The following is a 20818-nucleotide window of genomic DNA, read 5'->3' as shown; positions in this document are numbered from 1 at the left end:
CCAGAGGGGCTGGATGGAGCACGGCAGCACTCAGGGCACAATGGAGAGCGGATTCAAAGGGCAAAGGAGCCGAAGGAAGCCCCTCTGCCCGAGCCTCCCCAGCGCCGTCCGGGCTCCGCTCCGGAGCAGCCCCGCCGTCTGGCAGAGACATGCTGTTTTGTTTAAATCCTCCACATTCTTTGCCATTTCCCCATTGGCCGGATGGGGCTACCCTCCCCGCCGCGGCCGCTGCTGATGTCAGCCTCGCTCGCGCTCGCTCCTCCCGCACCCACCTCCCGGCCCCAGGCACACTGCATCGGCGCGGACGCTCCGGCCCCGGCGAGGTGGCTGCAAACTCGCGGGCACGCACGGCGCCCGGGGAGCCGAGGGACTCGGGGGAGGGGACGCGCGCGGAAGGCGCCAGCTTCCTCCCGCCCGCCCCTGGCAGCCGCGAGCCGAGGTTGGAGGCGCCCGGGGCCCCAGCCGGGCAGAGCCGAGCGGCAGCGGCGGCGGCGGCGGCGGCTTCCCTTTTCTCCCCGAGCCGAGCCCCGGAGCGGCGCGGGGACCGGCCCTAAAAAGAGCAGGAAATCTTGTTTACCGCCCGCGGAGAGGAGCCGATCGAGCCTTTGTCTGGAAAGTCAGCATCTCCGGCTCCGGCTGCAATGTGTTCCTGGTGACATTAGCATCGGGCAGACCCGCCGGAGGAGGGGGGTCGCCAGGTTCCCGTCTGCTTTCGGAGGCGGATCGAGCGGGTGACTTTTGTGCATTCGTTTTAATTTTTGGAAATCTCTCTTTTTTCCTCCCTCGCTCGCTACCGGGCATGTCCTGATCTGGCGGCCGCTCCTACCACCCTGGGCAGCCGAGCAGAGTCGTTCCCAGCGGGTCTCCCTCCCTGCCTCCCTGACTTTGCAACACCGCGTTCCGGGAGGACCGGCCTCGGCGAGGGAGGAGGCGGAGGAGCTGCGAACACCCGGACCCAAACCCTGACATGCTCTGGGGCGGAGAGGAGGAAGCCAGGAGCTGAGCGCGCCGCGGGGGCTGCTTCGCCCTCCGGCTCCGAGCGCCGGGCTCCGGGCGCCCTGCCCTGCGCCTGGGCGGCAGCCTTGCTGGTCTGGGGGGCGCCCCCCGCTTCCCGCCCCGGGGGTCCGCGGCCGGCAGGACCATGCTGCTGAAAGAGTACCGGATCTGCATGCCGCTCACCGTAGACGAGGTAAGCGCCGCGCCCGGCCCGGCCTCGCCCGCTCCGGGACCCCTGCCGCTACCGCCGCCTCCTGGCCGTAGAGCCCCGGGCGAGCGGCAGGAAACCCAGGTGGACGTTACCCCGCAAACCCGAAGGCTGGAGGAGAGGAGGGAGGGGGTTTGCGGCTTCCACTTGTCACCCCAGCGGGGGAGGGCGGCGCTGGGTGGGGCGGCGGACTCCGGGTGGGCTCTTCGGGGGCGCCCAGAATCCAGACTGTTGGGGATCACAATGAGCCAAAGGGAGTGGGTGCGCCCCCTCCCTCCAAATAAGAAAATGAATAAAGCAAACCCAAGAGCCCCCGGCGCGCGCTGTAGCTGGGGTTTGGGGGGCATCCCGTCCTGGCCGTGGGCCCAGCCTCCCCTCCCCGCCCTCTGCGGTCAGGTAGGGGTGCGAGGAGGCGCCCTGCGCCCTCGGGATCTGCACGCCCCGAGCCCCGCGGGAGCAACCTCTGAGCCCTTGGGGGAGGTCCCTGCGGGGCCCGACTTCTCGCCGTCGCCGCGGGCTTGGGCGCAGCTCCCGGCACGTCCGCCCTTCGAGGCTCGGGACCCGGCGGTGTCCTTTCGCAAACCGCCTGGCTCGGAAACTTTCTGCGTCTCTTGTTTCTTCCGCCGCGGGGAGCGGCGCGCAAGCCGGGAGCGGCGGGGGCTGCGACGCGGCCACAGGAGGGCGCTCCAGCACGTGGTGCCGGGGCCGCGGCTGCCGGCTGGGGGCGCCGGGCGCGGGGCGGGGGCTCGTCCTCCAAGCGCGGCTCTGCTGCCCTTCTCCCGATCCTGCGAAACCGCGAGCTCCAGTATTCAGGAAGTGGTGACTCAGATAGGATTATTCCGGCCCCGGCTTCCCTTTCTTCCCCTTCTTCCTCCCCACCTTTGTGGTGATTCCACGACTGCTGAGCGTCTCTGTCCAGGGACAGCGAGGGAGCCCAAAGCCAAGCAAGGCAACGTGAAACTCACTAGTGTGGTTTGGTGTGGCAACACACATGAAATCAGCCACCCAGACCGTCTTTATATTTAAATCTGGTGCCTCGAAACTATCAGATATGTTATTGAGCCACTACTTGGTGAGAGGGGCGATGTGCTTTGGGAGAGAAAAAGATGCATAACTGAGAACGTGGCTGAGCTCACAGAGGCTGTCCGTATTTGCCATCTGGACCAAGGGTTAAGGTAAGACCCAAGTACAATCCAAGACAAGATCAAAGTAGCTGCAAGTTTACAAAACGCATCACGGGGACACAGGCTGCCAAGGAGGGAGAGATCAGCTTCCACCAGAATGAACAACCGAGTTTTGGAGTTCGTTGGCATTTGAGGAGGTAGCATTTAGGCAGGGTCTGGAAGGGTGGATGCCAGGTGGGTAGACACAGATTCGAGTTGCATATGACCTTGTAAGTGGAGAAGCAGGACATAGCTTTGTGGAGAAAGAGAAAGGCAAATGAATGGGACTGGTTAATAGGAGTCTTTCCAGAAAAGGTGGAGATTGTCCCACCTTGTGGGCAGTTGAGCTAGAGTAATTCAGCTGGGAGGCATGGATCCCTCTCCTCCATATCCTAATGACCTTGTTTTTTGATATGAGTTTGGATTCTAGGAGCAATGTTGGGACTGCATGAAATACACAGAAGATTGCAGGTGATAATCAAGAAAAGAACCAGTTCTAGAATCTTCTCTACTAACTACAAAATCTCTTTATCCTAGTTGGTTCCCTTTTCAGGCTTTCTGAAACACTCAGGCAGATGCTTTTCCCACTTTTGTTTTTCTACCGAAATACCCACAGGTATACCGTGGGGTAATTACATTTGAATGATATAGGTGGAGGCCCTTCCTTCCTTTCTTTTGTCTTTTCTTTTCTTTTCTTTTTTTTTTTTTTTTTTGAGATGGAGCCTTGCTATGTTGCCCAGGGTGGGGCGCAATGGCGAGATCTCGGCTCACTGCAACCTCCGCCACACGGATTTAAGCAATTCTCCTGCCTCAGCCTCCTGAGTGGCTGAGATTACAGGTGCCTGCCACCACGCCTGGCTAATTTTTGTATTTTTAGTAGAGACTGGGTTTCACCATGTTGGCCAGGCTGGTCTTGAATGCCTGACCTCAGGCAATCCGCCTGCCTCAGCCTCCCAAAGTGCTGGGATTACAGGCATGAGCCACTGCGCCCGGCCAGCCCTTCCTTTCTTAATTGGCCAACAAAATCAGACTCATCAGACTCCACCTGTAATATAATTATAAATTCTTTAATGTATAATTCATTTTGGCCAAAGTATGATTCAGTTTCTGTAAGGTTCATATTCTGAAGTCATTTTCGGCTTTGTCAGAGAAGCAGGAGGGCAATTTAGATTAATAGATGTTTCCAATTAGAAGGATTCAGGTTAGCTAAATCTGATGATGGATGAAGAAATGAGGCCTAGTTTGCCAGATGTTAAACCCCTAGAGTCAGAACTGATAGTAAATTCCACAGTCTCCACCATCCCCTTTTCCACTGACCCTTTTTCCACATTGAAAACGAGGAAGCAACTTGAGTTTCTTTAAATAAGATGTTTAGGTAAACTTTGGAAGCCTAACTTTTTTTTTTTCTTTTTGAGACAGGGTCTCGCTCTGTCATCCAGGCTGGAGTGCAGTGGCGCGATCCTGGTTCACTGCAGCCTCCATCTCCTGGGCTCAAGTGATCCTCCCATCTCAGCCTCCTGAGTAGCTGGGACAATAGGTGTGTGCTGCCAACCCGGCTAATTTTTTTACTTTTTGTAGAGACAGGGACTTGCTGTGTTGCCCAGGCTGGTCTTGAACTCCTGAGCTTGAGTGATCCTCCTGCCTCAGCCTTTTAAAGTGCTGGGATTGCCGGGTGCGGTGGCTCACGCCTGTAATCCCAGCACTTGGGGAGGCTAAGGTGGGCAGATCACGAGGTCAGGAGATCGAGACCATCCTGGCTAACACAGTGAAACCCCGTCTCTACTAAAAATACAAAAAAATCAAGCAGGCCTGGTGGTGGGCGCCTGTAGTCCTAGCTACTTGGGAGGCTGAGGCAGGAGAATGGTGTGAACCTGGGAGGCAGAGCTTGCAGTGAGCTGAGATCACACCACTGCACTCCAGCCTGGGCGACAGAGCAAGACTCCACTCAAAAAAAAAAAAAAAAAAAGGGCTGGGATTACAGGCATGAGCCACTGCGCCCGGCCTGGGAGCCTAACTTTTGCTTCCACTCTTGGTTGGCTCTGGGCCTGATTCAACCTACATGGAACTTCTGGAACTTGTTTCTCTCCTTTTTTTTTTGAGACGGAATCTCCCTCTGTCTCCCAGGCTGGAGCGCAGTGGTGCGATCTCAGCTCACTGCAAGGTCCGCCTCCCGGGTTCACGCGAGTCTCCTGCCTCAGCCTCCCGAGTAGCTGGGACTACAGGTGCCAGCCACCGCACCCGGCTAATTTTTTGTATTTTTAGTAGAGACTAGGTTTCACCGTGTTAGCCAGGATGGTCTCGATCTCCTGACCTCGTGATCCGCCCGCCTTGGCCTCCCAAAGGCGTGAGCCACCGCGCCCGGCCTACTTGTTTCTCTTTAACCACTAGAGTTCATTGGTAACAGTGTCCATACTTTTGAAAATGAAGCAAATGCTCATGCTTTGAAGAATCAGTGAGAGAACCCACACTTTGCCTGCTTCTTGTGCCTGGCCTTATCCCTTCTCCCTCATTTAACATTCTGGTGGTGGCGGGCGGTGGAGCATTAGTGGCACTGGTGTGTTATTATCTATATTTTGCAGATGAATACATTGAGATTCAGAAGGGTTAGGTAATGTGCTCCAGGCCACACAACTAGTTAATAGCCAAGCCAGAAGGAGAGCATGGTGAAACCCATTATTTGTTTTTCCTTACTCTGCTTTTTGCCTGTCACTAGTGTTTAATCCAGCAAAAGGAAAAACATTTCTTGAAAACAGATAAAGTCAGCACTATCAAGTAAATGAAAAATCAGAGGCCTTTTGACTTGCTATAGATGGTACTGGCCTCTACTATTTCTCTAGCTTTATTTTAACACATAAAATGTTCTCTAGTTCCAGCAAAAAAGAACAGCTCTGGGAGATCAAGAAAATAAAGCTGAACTACTGTCTAGATTAGAGTGTTGGTGGGGTTTTTTGGTGTGTGTGTGTGTGTGTTTTAGACATTAATTTCAGAGTAAAGAATTAATAAAAGTAACATTCCATAGATTAATTTTAATTAAAACATTTCATTGGAATAGTCCCTCGTTTGTGTTAAATGTGGTGGTCTCTGAACTCAATATAAGCCTGTTGGAAAGGTATGAACAGGAAAAGTTCCTGAGAGCTGAGAGTTGCTATAGAAAGTTGTCATTATCTTCATTTGAAACATTTGGTAGACGTAGATGTAGATTCTAGAGTTTTTGTTTGTTTGTTTCTTTTTCTGAGCCGCACTCTCTCACTCTGTCGCCCAGGCTGGAGTGCAGTGGGATGATTTCGGCTCACTGCAACCTCCACCGCCCGGTTTCAAGCAAGTCTCCTGCCTCAGCCTCCCGAGTAGCTGGGATTACAGGCGCCCACCATCACGCCTGGCTAATTTTTTGTATTTTTAGTAGAGAAGGGGTTTCACCATGTTGGTCAGGCTTGTCTCGAACTCCTGACCTCAGGCGATCCGCCCACTTTGGGCTCCCAAAGTGCTGGGATTACAGGCATGAGCCACTGCCCCCGGACGATTCTAGAGTTCTAGACTTAGAAGGCGTATTGGAGATGATTTATAATTGAGCCATTTATTTATTTATTTATTTATTTATTTGTTTATTTTTGAGATGGAGTCTTGCTCTGTCACCCAGGCTGGAGTGCAGTGGTGCAATCTCGGCTCACTGAAACCTCTGCCTCCCGAGTTCAAGAGATTCTCCTGCCTCAGCCTCCAGAATAGCTGGGATTTACAGGCTTGTACCACCCCGGCCAGCTGATTTTTGTGTTTTTAGTAGAGATGGGGTTTCACCATGTTGGTCAGGCTGGTCTCGAACTCCTGAGAGTTCACGCCCGGTGAGCCATTTCATTTTATAATGAAGTCTAGACCTGTAGTAGGTGCAGTTAAGTTGTCTACCTCATTGACAAACTCTAGGCTAGAATACCAGGTCTGATTTAAGGCTCAAGGCTGTTCTACTATATGGAATTCTCCCTCCTCTGAGATTCCTTGCTGGAAGAAAATATTCTCCTGAGGACCCATGTGTAAAGCAGGTACACTGGCCCTACTCTCTAGTTGAAGGTGGCTGGGGACTCCAACCTTGTGTCTGCTTAGCGGGACACATAGGGTAGCCCCATTGGAACCTATTGGAAGGGTGGCCCACCTCCTCCCGCAGCCACTCGTTGGTCCCAGTGAGCGACCTGCTCACCAAGGAGGCTCCTTGGAGCACAGTCTGAAGATCACCCTGCACCTGCCACCCTCGCCACAGAGGTACTTGTTAGTAAAATGAGCGTCTCTCAAGAGACGCTAAGCACATCCTAATATTATCTAAGGCAGGAATCCTTTTGTTTTCATTGCTTTCTTTACTGTTTAACCGTTCTGGCCAGGCGCGGTGGCTCATGCCTGTAATCCCAGCACTTTGGGAGGCTGAGGCAGGTGGATCACCTGAGGTCGGGAGTTTGAGACCAGCCTGACTAACATGAGAAACCCCGTCTCTACTAAAAATACAAAATTAGCCAGGCGTGGTGGCACATGCCTGTAATCCCAGGTACTTGGGAGGGTGAGGCAGGAGAATTACTTGAACCAGGGAGGTGGAGGTTGTGGTGAGCTGAGATCGCACCATCGCACTCCAGCCTGGGCAACAAGAGCAAAACTCTGTCTCAAAAAAACAAAAACAAACGAACAAACAAACCAAAAACCAGTTCTTGTTTAACAGTTCCTTTTCTGACTGCATTCACATAAATGTGTATACTTTTAGGGATTGATTTGTGGTCTCTAGGGATATGGTGCACAATGCAGAAAAATAGAAACACTCCCCTCCCCTCCGAGAAAAGAGAAAGAAAGGAAAGAAAAGAAAAACAACTTTTTCATACAGAATATTATTTTCTTCTTTGCCCTGGCAGGGAGCCAGTGCACTTCATCCAGGCACCCCCAGGGTCCCCAGAGAGTTTTCTTGTGCACATTTCTGAGAACGGATTTGGGATCAGGGTGGTGCTGCCTCTGGAATGACATGAATGGAAATGCCAAAATGCCCAACAGTGTTCCTTGTTCTCTTTTTTTTTTTTTTTTTTTTTGAGACGGAGTCTCGCTCTTTCGCCCAGGCCAGAGTGCAGTGGCGCAATCTCGGCTCACTGCAAGCTCCGCCTCCCGGGTTCATGCCATTCTCCTGCCTCAGCTTCCCGAGTATCTGGGATTACAGACGCCCGCCACTGCGCCCAGCTAATTTTTTGTATTTTTAGTAGAGACGGGGTTTCACCCTGTTAACCAGGATGGTCTCGATCTCCTGACCTCGTGATCTGCCCGCCTCGGCCTCCCAAAGTGCTGGGATTACAGGCATGAGCCACTGCGCTGGGCCTTGTTCTCAGTTTTAAACCATTTTCCTGAAATGCATCTGCAAACATATCAAGGCAGAAATTATTGAAAGGAAGAGATTTTAAGTTTGCTGCTGGCGTCAATACCTCTGAATATAAAGGATAAAGACTCTTTGGATTAATCTCACAGACTTTCCCCAAGGTTTCTTCTAAATGTAATTTGGAAAATGTTTTCCTTGTCTGGTATAAAAATTTTATTCTGAATAAGTTAATTCTATAAAAAGTTTTCTCAAGAACGAGCACGATTTTGAGAGGTTGTTTTATTTTATTTTAAATTTTCTGTTGAGAAGGGACCAAGATCAGGGTCATGTGTGTGATTTCTGTGTGATCCAGGTGGTTTCCTTGGTGGCTTGTTCTGAGAGGTGAAGCCAGTTGGACTTCTTGGTCCGGTGGGGACTTGGAGAACTTTTCTGTCTTACAAGAGGATTGTAAAATGCACCAGTCAGCGCTCTGTAGCCAGCTAGAGGTTTCTAAAATACGCTAATCAGCACTCTGCAAAAACGCACCAATCAGCTCTCTGTGGCTAGCTAGCAGTTTCTAAAATGCGGTAATCAGCACTCTGCAAAAACGCACCAATCAGCTCTCTGTGGCTAGCTAGAGGTTTGTAAAATGGACCAATCAGTGCTCAGTAAAATGGACCAATCAGTGCTCTGTAAAATGGAGCAATCAGCACTCTGTAAAATGGACCAATCAGCAGGACATGGGCGGGGACAAATAAGGGAATAATGGCTGACCACCCCTCCCCCTACCCCCTACCCCGCCCCCTCCCCTCCCCCCAGGCACCTTCCAGGCTGTGGAAGTTTTGCTCGTTTGCTGTTCACACTAAATCTTCCTGCTGTCCGCTCTTTGGTCCGCACCACCTTTAAGAGCTGTAACACTCACCGTGAAGGTCCGGGGCTTCATTCTTGAAGTGAGCGAGACCAAGAACCCACCGGAAGGAACCATCTCCGGACACAGTTCCACAGCCAGGGGACAGTGGAGGTTTGCCTAGCTGTCTGGCAAAGCTCCGGTTTTTTTTTTTTGTCATAACGGGCACAGGGAAAGGAGGGCTGGTAAATAGATTTGTGCAAACCTTTCAACACTAATGGAACAGACAAGGAGCAGATGCTGTCCTCCTGGCTGGTCAGTGAAATTGACTCTGTCCATGAAGGAAGCTGCATTTTCCCAGTGACTTGGGTGGAAGTACCTGGCACAGGAAATAGATACAGGGATCAGGGAAGCAAACTGTTGTTAACAAAACCCTGGTTAAAAGTAGGTAGTAATTAAGTTTTGCTTTTTCTTATTGTGATATGGAGGAAGTTCCTAAGGCTCTTGAAAGTCAATTTAGAAACCTTGTGTCTGATTGCGTGAGTGTGACTGATACTCCAAAGCAAAGCGAGTAATATTCATTTCAGTAAGGCTGTCATTTCAGGCGAATGGAGAATATTATTTATTGTAGGCATTAAAAGAAATTAATATACTTTATTTATTTATTTTGAGACGGAGTTTTGCTCTTGTCGCCCAGGCTGGAGTGCAGTGGCGCTATTGCGGCTCACTGCAACCTCCGCCTCCCAGGTTTCAAGGGATTCTCCTGCCTCAGCCTCCCGACTAGCTGGGATTACAGGAGCCTGCCAGCATGCCCAGCTAATTTTTGTATTTTTAGTAGAGTCGAGGTTTCACCATGTTGTCCAGGCTGGTCTCGAACTCCTGACCTCAGGTGATCCACCCGCCTCGGCCTCTGAGAGTGCTGGGATTACAGGTGTGAGCCACTGCGCCCCGCCTAAACTAAATTAATATAGTTTAAACATTCAACCTCTTTAAGAGCTTCCCCTCTCCTAGGGATGTGTAGGTATGAGATGGGGAGTGGGGAATCACAACGTTTTGGGTTTTTAAAAATGTGAAAGTGTATGCACAAAGACAGGCAGTAAATGTGTTTTTCAGGAGCAGTAATTACTGGAAAAGTACATCTAGGTTCATTGCTTTAGCGGCCTGAGTGAGATTGCAGCACCTTGGCTGGCTTGTGTGGGCCTTGGCCTGTTTTCTGTTGCCTGGAGGTCTGTAGTGTTAGGCAAGTCTGAAAACTAGGTAACACTTTTGCCCCGTATCAGAGAAACAGACTGAGTTCTAGAAATCAGCTAACTTGTACTGAGAAGGTTTTATGTATCTTTAACAAATTCAGCCCACCGGGAGAGGAAAAGGAGAATTTCAGACTAGAAATCAGGAATTTTGTATATTCCCAAGTGAAGATTTTTCTTGTAGGTTACAAGGAGGATGAGGCACAAATACATTACAAATATTGAAACGGACAAACCAATCGTATCTGGAAAATGTAGAGTTGTCTGGAAAAATAATCTTGGAAACTTTACTTTTTGTACTATGCAACCTCTAATTTACAAATAACATCCAAATCATTCAAACGAACAGCGTCGCAGGGCTGCACACCGCCAGGGGGCGCCATTTACATGGGACCCAGTGGGAGTAGAGCAGTGTGATGGCCTGCAACTGACCAACCTGCCTTTTACCGCCCTTTCATGCTCCCAGCCCCTGCTGCTCTCCTGGGTTAGAACTTAAAAGTTTATACCAAACTCATGGGTTTACAAGTGGAAACATCACACCCTTAGCATCGTCTTTCCTGAACATTCCATCTACAATAGCTTTCTCCCCATCTAAATCTCTGGCCAGGCACAGCCGGCTCACGCCTGTAATCCCAGCACTTTGGGGTGCCGAGGCAGACGGGTCACTTGAGGTCGGGAGTTTAAGATCAGCCTGGCCAACGTGATGAAACCCCATCTCTACTAAAAACACAAAAATTAGCTGGGCATGGTGGTGGGCGCCTGTAATCCCAGCTACTCAGGAGGCCAACGCAGGAGAATTGCTTGAACCCGGGAGGTGGAAGTTGCAGTGAGCTGAGATCGAGGCTGCACTCCAGCCTGGCTGACAGAGCGAAACTCTGTCTCAAAATAAAATATAAAATAAAATAATCTTAATATTCTCGCTAATTATATCCTCTATTATCTGCCTCTCCACACCTGTTTATTCCTTCAGAGCATTTATCGCAATTTGTACTTATTTTGTTTAATTGTTTGTTGTCTATCGCCATCATTATCTTTTCAACATGTAATCCACATGAGAAAATACTGATACAATCTTTTCACTTATTTTTTTCACACTAAGTCTTTGAAATCGGGTGTGTATTTTCCGTGGACACGCATCTCAGTTTCACTGGCCGCTCTGCAGTGCTCAAGGACCATGTGTGGCTTGTGGCTGCCATACTGGACAGTGCAGCTCTGGTGCTTAAACTTAGGGTCCACACATAGTAAATACTTGCTGAATGAATGGACAGGAAGAAGCTGAGGAAAACAGGAACTTTTTAAGGAATGCTGATCCTCTATGTCCTCCTGTAAAAGGTTTAAAATTTTTTCACTTGTATACTGCCTGAAATTTTACCAATTAGAGATTCTTTTGTATTTAATACATCCTCATTAAAAAATTTCTTAGTGATACCCCTGAGAAGTTTGAAATCAGTCACATATATTTAGGAGTTATTGCCATCAGACTGCTTTCCTCCCAACTCCCAGAGGAGTATGTATATTAGTTTTCGTTTCTTTTTTTCTTGTTTTTTTTTTTTTTCCCTTGGAGTCTTGCTCTTGTTGCCCAGGCTGGAGTGCAGTGGTTTCAGCTCACTGCAACCTCTGCCTCATGGTTTCAAGCGATTCTCCTGCCTCAGCCTCCTGAGTAGCTGGGATTACAGGTGCCCACCACCATGCCCGGCTAATTTTTGTATTTTTAGTAGAGATGGGGTTTCTCCATGTTGGCCAGGCTGGCCTTGAACTCCTGACCTAGTGATCCACCTGTCTTGGCCTCTCAAAGTGTTGGGATTACAGGCATGAGCCACTGCACCCGGCCTCTTTTCTTTTTTACTCTGAGACATAGTCTTGCTCTGTCACCCAGGCTGGAGTGCAGTGTGCATGATCTCAACTCACTGCAACCTCCACCTCTCGGGTTCAAGCAATCCTCCCGCTTCAGCTTTCTTAGTAGCTGAGACTACAGACTAGCACCACCACACCTGGCTGGTCTTGTATTTTTAGTAGAGACAGGGTTTCCCCATGTAGGCCAGGCTGGTCTCGAACTCCTGACCTCAGGTGATCCACCCGCCTTGGCCTCCCAAAGTGAGCCACCGCGCCTGGCAGTATATTAGTTTTCTATTGCTGTGTTACAAATGATCACAAACTCAGTGGCTTACAATAACACCCATTTATTAGTGCACAAATTCTGTGGGTCATAAGGTGCAGCATGGCTGGATTCTCTGCTCAGGGTCACATAAAGCTGACATCAAGATGTCAGTCAGGCTGCCTTTCTTTCTGGAGCTTGGAGTTGTCTTCAGGGCTCACATGGTTGTTGGCAGAATGCAGTTCCTTACTGCATCCATCAGTTAGAGGCTCGATCCTAGAGGCCACCTGCCGTGTCCTGCCATGTGGCCCTCTCCACAACATGGCAGTTTGCTCTTGCAAGGCCAGCAGGAGCTTCTACTGCAACTTCAGATCTCTCCGACTTGCTGTCTCTGACTTCTTGATTCTTTTCCAAAAGGGCTCACCAATCAGTGGGAATCTTGGGGGCCATTCTGCCTCTCCTAGGGAGATTAGCTGAATTAGAGAAGTAGTTATTTCTTGAATCTGGAAAACAGGGCTATGGAAGTTCCAGGTTGGCATCATGAAAACATCCATTCACAGATACTTTATTGAACTCCTGCTCTGTGCCGGGTGCTAGGCCTGCAGCCGCTGACAGGGCAGGTAGATCCCTGCCCTCCTGAAGCTCCTAGGCCAGAGGACGCTGGAGAGGTTTTATTGCCATTTAAAAATAGGTGATGGCCATAGTTGCACAAGTCTGTAAGTGTATTAAGAACCATTGAATTGGTATGTAAAGTACATCTCAGTAAAGCTGTTTTTTTGTTTTGTTGTTGTTGTTGTTGTTGTTTTGAGATGGAGTCTCACTCTGTTGCCCAGGCTAGAGTGCTATGGCGCAATCTCGGCTCACTGCACCCTCCGCTTCCTGGGTTCAAGCAATTCTCCTGCCTCAGCCTCCCGAGTAGCTGGGACTACAGGCGCGTGCCACCACGCCCGGCTAATTGTTTGTATTTTTAGTAGAGACGGGGTTTCACTGTGGTAGCCAGGATAGTCTCGAACTCCTGACCTCGTGATCCACCCACCTCGGCCTCCCAAAGTGCTGGGATTACAGACGTGAGCCACCGTGCCCAGCCAAAGCTGTTTTTTTAGAAATAGAAGTGCTTACAGATTTGTTTGAGCAGAATAGATACCCATGTTCAGAGAGAGAGAGAGAGCCATTGAGAGGCAGAGAGTGCCGAATGTGAATTCTGTGTAAATTGAAAAGTTACGGTCCCCGTCCTTAAGGAGATGGCTCTGGTTGTCTTGAATTTAGACAGCTTTCCAGAGGAGGAGGTTCTCTCCCGCAGCAGTGTGGGAAAAAAATCTACCAGATTTGGACCAGAATGACTGCAATTTAGGTCAGAACATGAAACTTAGAGGGAAAAAAGTAATCATGGCTTGAATAGCTGCCCTAAGGCCAGCTACAGGGCTGCAGGGGTCTGTGGAACCTTTCTTGTTAGAGCTCAGGATCCTTAGGAGTCCCCACAAGGGCATGGAGGCTGTGGCCGTCATGAGCGGAAGAACCAGCTTCCAAAGGAACCTAGGATTGTTCTGGCCCTGGCTCCAGGTGCATATCTCTGCTTTCCGTGAGCATTGAATGGGAAATCACGTGTTAGCAGAATAAATCCCAGAATACACATTCAGGAGGAGATGGTTCCACATGGCACGTAAGTCCTTTGCCTTATTGATGTTTGTCTGGCAGATGTCCTTAAGCCTTCCCATCAAGGGCTTTATTCTAAGGGTGGCTTACTGGCTATTTAAACCTCATCTCAGTAGTGTCTGTCTAGGGTGGCAAAATCACACCAGGTTCTGCTGGGCAAATCTCCCAGGTGTCATATTGCTAGAAGAGAGCACCACTGCAGAGGACACACTGTCTTGGCCACCGGCTTTGCAAACCATAGTGGAGGAGGGAGTTTGGGGTCACCAACCACTTCCTGGCTGACTGCCTGAGCCACATTATACAAGACTGTTTGTTGACTTAGTAATACTGAAGCCAGAGCTCACCAAGATTTTGACATCAAGCATGAAAGTGACTAATTCTTTCGTTTCCCAGCACTTTGACATAGGGGCCTCTCTTAAAACTCCTCATCGGACGTTAGTGGAAGTCGACTCATCTATCTAAACATGTAGCCAGCGTAAGTTCTTGGTCAGATTGATCTAATGACTTTTTTAGCGTGTGTGTGGTTTTTTTTTTTTTTTAATCTTTTTAAGTTTGGGTGAAGTTTGACCTTCTAGAATTCCTGTTTATTCCTGAGCAAAGAAAAAAAAATCATCATTCTTTAATTCCTTTAGCATCATATCTGACGATCTTTAGGGTGTTGTTTCTTTCCTAGACTGAATCACTCAGATAAATAAGATTGGCCAACAAATGTAATTTGATGATACCCTATAATAATGTTGTTTAAGTACCTAATCTAAGCCGCTAATCTCCAAAGACTGTTCCCCCGCCCCATGTCATCTTACACACACACACACACATGCACAAACACACACACACATTCAGTTCTGATTATATTTGCTGTATTAAGGCCAAATCCAGGTGTTTCTGAGCACGAGTTTGTGTGTTTTTATGTTGAAAATAACTAGTTTAAGTATTTATTTATTTTTGAGTTGGAGTCTCACATTGTCATCCAGGCTGGAGTGCAGTGGCATGATCTTGGCTCACTGCAACCTCCGCCTCCTGGGTTCAAGCGATTCTCCTGCCTCAGCATCCCAAGTAGCTGGGATTGCAGGTACCCACCGCCATGCCCGGCTAATTTTTATATTTTTAGTAGAGATGGGGTTTCACCAGGTTGGCCAGGCTGGTCTCGAACTCCTGACCTCAGGTGATCTGCTCACCTCGGCCTCTCAAAGTGTTGGGATTACAGGAGTGAGCCACCGCGCCAGGCCAAATAATCCAATTTCTTAGAGATTAAATAACCCTTCAGGATTATCAAAGGAAATAATTAGGGAAAGGTAGATGTTCTGTCCCAGTAAGAGAAGAAAGTGGTCCAGAAATTTTATCTCCCATCAAATGATCCATTTTACCTAAGTATTAAACCAAGTGACATTCTTCAGTTTAACTCTGATAAATGAATCATATTCCTCTTTGAAAATAACTTTTGTATTTCGTGCTCTAAAAAGAGAACCACCCCTACACTCTTGGAAATTATTCCTTTTAATGGCAGTAAAAACCTTTGGCTTTCATAGGCATCATCAGCAGAGATGTTAGTTCATGAGCACCTGTGAGTTTCTCAAAATTAGTATCTGAAAATGATGGGAACACACAAGCGACACCATCATGTCTTTGGCACATTTAGTTGAAAACTTAAAATTCTTCCGGTGGAGGTAAGCAAATTGGAAGGTATTAAAAATGATCAGAGTGTACTATTCAGAGTTATAGATTTACCCTTCCATCCAAGATGCCTGCGCCTTGGAAACCCCCAGCTCACTTTTACTAGCAGTGCCTCCAGATCCAGTTTCTAAATCACACAGGGAGATTAACATTATTCTTTTATAGTCACACTGCATGTGGACTAAAATAATTTTTTTTAAAGAGACCGGGGTCTCTCCATGTTGCCCAGGCTGGTCTCAAACTCCCGAGCTCAAGTGATCTACCAGCCTTGGCCTCCCAAAGTGCTGGGATTATAGGTGTGAGCCGCTGCGCCCGGCTAAAATAAATATTTTAAAATTTAACACGATTATTATTTTGAAATTGGAACTCTAAAAGACTTTTCAAAATTCAAAATGATCAGGAATGTTAAAAACAATGAAAAAAAAGCACCCCTAAACCTGCCCTAGATTCCCCAGGGGAGGTTCAAAGATGTTTTGCTTTGTATCAGCACTATTGAAATAAACATGTTGTCACCTAAAAGGAACTATTTGAAGGGGACTGCACTTCACTGGATGTGTATATCCTGGTGAGTTTTTTATTAATGTTTATTGTTTTTTAAAAAATGTGTTAAAATGGCTGGGCGCAGTGGCTTACACCTGTAATCCTAGCACTTCGGGAGGCCAAGGCAGGCGGATTGCTTGAGGTCAGGAGTTGGAAACCATGGTCAGGAGTTGGCCAACGTGGTGAAACCCCATCTCTACTAAAAATACAGAAAAGTTAGCCGGGCATGGTGGTGCACGCCTGTGACCCCAGCTACTCGGGAGGCTGAGGCAGGAGAATCGCTTGAACCTGGGAGGCAGAGGTTGTGGTGAGTCAAGATCGCACCACTGCACTCCAGCCTGGGCTACAGAGCAAGACTCCACCTCAAAAAAAAAAAAAAAAAAAAAGAAGCAGAAAAATGTGTTAAAAATATACACATAACATTTGCCATCTTAAAACTTTTTGAGTGTACAGTTTCAGTAGAATTGGGTACACTTACATTGTTGTCCAGCCATCACCACCGCCCATCTTCAGAACAGTTTTCATCTTGCAGAATTGAAACTCTGTATCCATTTAACCCTAAATTCCTATTTCTCCCCACCCCAAAGCCCCTGGCAACCAGCATCCTACTTTCTGTCTCTGTGAATTTGACTACTCTAGGTATCTGATCAGGTTTTTTTTTTTAATTGGTTATTACTTATCATTAAACTCATTCATCGTTTCTTGAAATAAACCCAATAAACTTTAATGGAAGCTCATAAGAATTTTTTTCTGAATTCTGCCCTCTGTCAAAGGAAGAAAATGACAACATGGACGCATATCTGTATTTGGGTGGCATTAATGACTCAGTTAGTGACCTTCACTTTTGCAGCCAGCGAAATACTTGGCAATTTTAATTTAGAAATATTACTGTATCATCATTTAACAGAAGTACTTACTAAAGCAGAAATATACTGACTTTAGAAGCATTTCAAAGAAGCAGGGTTGGCACTGACCAGTGTTCTCTTAAGGTAGAAGACAGAATATTTGACTAAAGACAGTGCTGTAGCAGGTAGAAATAGACATTATTTAGACCCCTTTTCTGAGTAAGGAAGACCAGTTAAAATGTTAGCTTATTTTTTGGGATTTTAGAAATGTTTAACTCAAGAGAAAAATATAACTTAAGTCAGTGTAATGGCATATGAATAAGTTAACCGTGTAACATTTTCTTTTTTCTTCTGCCTCAGCCTCGCGAGTAGCTGAAACTGAACAGGCACCCGCCACCACACCCGGCTAATTTTTGTATTTTTCACAGAGATGGGGCCTCACCACATTGACCAGGCTGTTCTCAAACTCCTGACCTCATGATCCACCCATCTCAGCTTCCCAAAGTGCTGAGATTACAAGCGTGAGCCACCATGCCCGGCCCATCTTATTTTTTAAAGAGGGAGTTTAGTACTGATTCTTAGATCAAAAGCAGCCAAATCCCCAGTATCACAGAAGAGATGAGGGTCTGGTTATGTGGCCCAGGCTGGTCTCAAACTCCTAGGCTCAAGTGATCCTCCCGCCTTAACCTCCTAAAGTGCTGGGATTACAGGCATGAGCCACCAAGCCTGGCCTTCTTTAACCTTTGTGTTGTAAATGTGTAATGTTTTGGTAACAGTAAGGGTTAAATAAACACCTTTTCTCCCTAGTAGGAAAATGCTTCTCAGATTGGATTGAAACTCTGAAGACCAACATTTTTCTAGATACTTTCTTGGATAGTGTTCATGACAAACTGCTACTTGAAAGCGGCAGGACCATTGTACTATAAAATCTAATAAAACCCAGGTCATTGGCTATAGGGAGTTGAAAGCTCTATTTGTAGACATCACTAAGAGAACTGACAAGAATGAAAATGTTACTCAGTTAAGGCCGGGCACGGTGGCTCACGCCTGTAATCCTAGCACTTTGGGAGGCCGAGGTGGGCTGATCACGAGGTCAGGAGATCGAGACCATCCTGGCTAAACCCCGTCTCGACTAAAAATACAAAATATTAGCCAGGCGTGGTGGTGGGCACCTGTAGTCCCAGCTACTTGGGGAGGCTGAGATAGAAGAATGGTGTGAACCCGGGAGGCGGAGCTTGCAGTGAGCCAAGATCGTGCCACTGCACTCTAGCCTGGACAACAGAGTGAGACCCCGTCTCAAGGAAAAAAAAATTGCCAGGAGCAGTGGCTCATACCTATAATCTCAACACTTTGGGAGGATGAGGTAGGAGGATCACTGAGCCTAGAAGTTCAAGAACAGCCTGGCCAACATAGTGAGACCCCATATCTATTTATGTATATATTTTTAAAGTTATAGAAAACAACGCTCTTATTAAACTGGTAATTAGCAACTAAAGTAGAAAAACATCATTGGATAGATGGCTGAGAAAAGGGATCTGTAATCACCTGCTTATCTGGACAGGTTTTTTCTTTTTTTTTTTTTTAGAGATAGGGTCCCACTCTGTTGCCCAGGCACCATCATGACTCATTGTAGCCTCACACTTCTGGGCTCACGCTATCCTCCTGAGTAGCTAGGACAACGGGTCTGCACCACCATGTCTGGCTAATTTTTTTCTTTTTGTAGAGATGGGCGGGGAGGTGTCTTGTTACATTGCCCAGGCTGGTCTCGAACTCCTAGCCTCAAGCAATCCTCCTGCCTTGGCCTCCCAAAGTGCTGGGATTACAGGTGAGAGCCACCACACCTGGCCTGGACAGGTAGTTTTGAAAACAGGGGTTATCACTAGAGAAGTTTGTGCTTGAGCTGAGGAGCATGTCTTCTGAAATGTGTAAATTTCCTATAGTTAGTGCCCTGGTGGCGTGGCCCTCCATCAAGAACGTTTTGCTGAGTTTTCCCTGACTTAAAATAATAACAGTGATGCTGGTGCTGATGAAAAGACTGATGTGGCCCTTACATCCCACATGAATCATCATTCTGGATTATTGTAGCCTCCATAAAAGTGACGCAGTGGATGAAAGTGGTTTTTCTCAATACTTAAAAACACTGAAAATGAGATAGGTTTAAAGATATAAATGTGATTTTTTTTTAATCCTGCCCCCCCCCACCCAAGTGCCAGGAGTTTGGTAACTAGAATTGCATTTAGTCATCGGGGTACAGATTGTACCGTGCGGGCTGGAGACTCAAACCCTGGGCTATTGAAGGCCATGACAAATGCTCATTTTTTAATATTATGTTTTTGCTGCTCATGAAGAAGCATCGTGTTCAAAATGAAAAATCTTTAGATTCAGGACTTAATAGTTCACCTCTTTTGGATCGCGTTTGATGGAAACTTGGACACAGCTGAGTGTAATTATGCTTTTCAGCAGCATGGCTTATAGTACTGCAGATATGGGCATACTTTGAGATTTTTCTTTTTGCCAAAATTTGTCTGACAAGGAGCTTGGTGGTGGTTGTGTGTGCTTGTGTGTTTTTAAGGTAATTAGGCTATTAGGGGTCCAAATGGAATAATCCCCTTAAGCCTTTTCAAGAAAAACACTTTGGAAAGGTTAAGTATATTTAAAATTAGCCATTATTTACGTAGGTGCTCAGCCTTTTGACCATGTTCTCTAGGAGTTGTTTCTTTTATATTTAGGTTATGTTTGTCACAAACCATCTTATTTTTTATTTTTATTTTTCTTTCTTTCTTTATTTTTGAGATGGAGTCTCATTCTGTTGCCCAGGCTGGAGTGCAGTGGCGTGATCTCAGCTCACTGCAACCTCTGACTTCAGGTTCAAGCAATTCTCCTGCCTTAGCCTCCCAAGTAGCTGGGATTACAGGCACCCGCCACCACACCTGGCTAATTTTTGTATTTTAGTAGGGACGGGGTTTCATCATGTTGGCCAGGCTGGTCTTGAACTCCTGACCTCAGGTGATCCACCAGCCTCGGCCTCCCAAAGTGCTGTGATTACAGGCGTGAGCCACCACACCTGGCCTTATTTTTATTTTTTGAGATGGGGTCTCTCTCTGTTGCCCAGACTGGAGTGCAGTGGTGCAGTCACTGCTCGCTGCAGCCTTCACCTCCCTGAGCTCAAGCCTCAGCCTCCTGAATAGCTGGGACCACAGGTGTGTGCCACTACACTGGGCTAATTAAAAAAAAAAGTTTAGAGACAGGGTCTTGCTATGTTGCCCAGGCTGTTTTTCAACTCCTGGGCTCAAGGAATCCTCCTGCCTCATCCTCCCAAAGTGCTGGGATTACAGGTATAAGCCATTTCACCTGGCAACCATCTTATTTTTTAAAATTTATTTTTATTTATTTGTTTATTTTTTGAGACGAAGTCTCACTCTTATCCCCTAGGCTGGAGTGCGATGGCGTGATCTCAGCTCACTGCAACCTCTGCCTCCCAGGTTCAAGCGATTCTCCTGCCTCAGCCTCCCAAGTAGCTGGGATTACAGGCGCCTGCCACCACGCCTGGCTAATTTTTGTATTTTTAGTATAGACGGGGTTTCTCCATGTTGGCCAGGCTGGTCTCGAACTCCTGACCTCAGGTAATCCACCCGCCTCGGCCTCTCAAAGTGCTGAGATTGCAGGCGTCAGCCACCACGCCTGGCCGCGACCATCTTATTTTTTAAAGAGAGACTTCAGTAATGGTTCTGAGATCAAAAGCAGCCAGATCCCTGGTATCACAGAAGCTTCATCACGGATTCATCTATTTTTCATCTCCAGAATGGCCACCTCAGTGCTGTCCTGGCCAAAAATCTGTTCTCTAGACCTGGAGAAGGAACTGCCCTGAGGGTCTTCCACACCTCTCTTTTTGAGAAAAGTTAAGAACAAAGTAAAAAGATGCAGTGGAGAAATGACGTCGGGGGTTAATGGATTGGGATTTTAGGGCTGGAGTCCAGGCTTATGTTGCTCTCTGCTGAGCTCAGGATCTGCACTGAACATCTCTCTGAATCATGGGCTGGGGTAAAACCTGCTTACCCTGGCTCAGGCCAGAGGACTTTGCAGCCACCTCAAGACACACGTTTGGGTGTGTCCCATCTCCAATCAGGATGTTCAACTTGCTTTCTACTTTTCTTGGATCTTTTTGAATTGCACATTTGGCCACAGCTGACCACTTGTTTTTGCATCAATACTTCAAAGTGTTCAAGGCCAGGCGCGGTGGCT

At 47.7% G+C, this 20818-nt stretch overlaps 1 protein-coding gene across 2 annotated transcripts in view; it reads left to right on the top strand.

Moving 5' to 3' along the window:
* The first annotated feature begins 1057 nt into the window (after positions 1-1057).
* PITPNC1 (phosphatidylinositol transfer protein cytoplasmic 1) overlaps positions 1058-20818 on the top strand; it is a 311332-nt gene continuing 291571 nt past the window's right edge. For both annotated transcript variants that reach the window (XM_055387009.2, XM_055387011.2), the window contains exon 1: positions 1058-1189. In XM_055387009.2, the coding sequence (XP_055242984.1) occupies positions 1142-1189 (48 nt within the window). In that variant the 5' untranslated portion in view covers positions 1058-1141. The remainder of the gene's footprint in view (positions 1190-20818) is intronic.

Source organism: Gorilla gorilla, chromosome 4 (assembly GCF_029281585.2).
Source record: "Gorilla gorilla gorilla isolate KB3781 chromosome 4, NHGRI_mGorGor1-v2.1_pri, whole genome shotgun sequence".
Classification (NCBI taxonomy): Eukaryota; Metazoa; Chordata; class Mammalia; order Primates; family Hominidae; genus Gorilla; species Gorilla gorilla.
The sequence above is the reverse complement of the archived record's forward strand: the minus strand, read 5'-3'. Positions and strand labels throughout refer to the sequence as shown.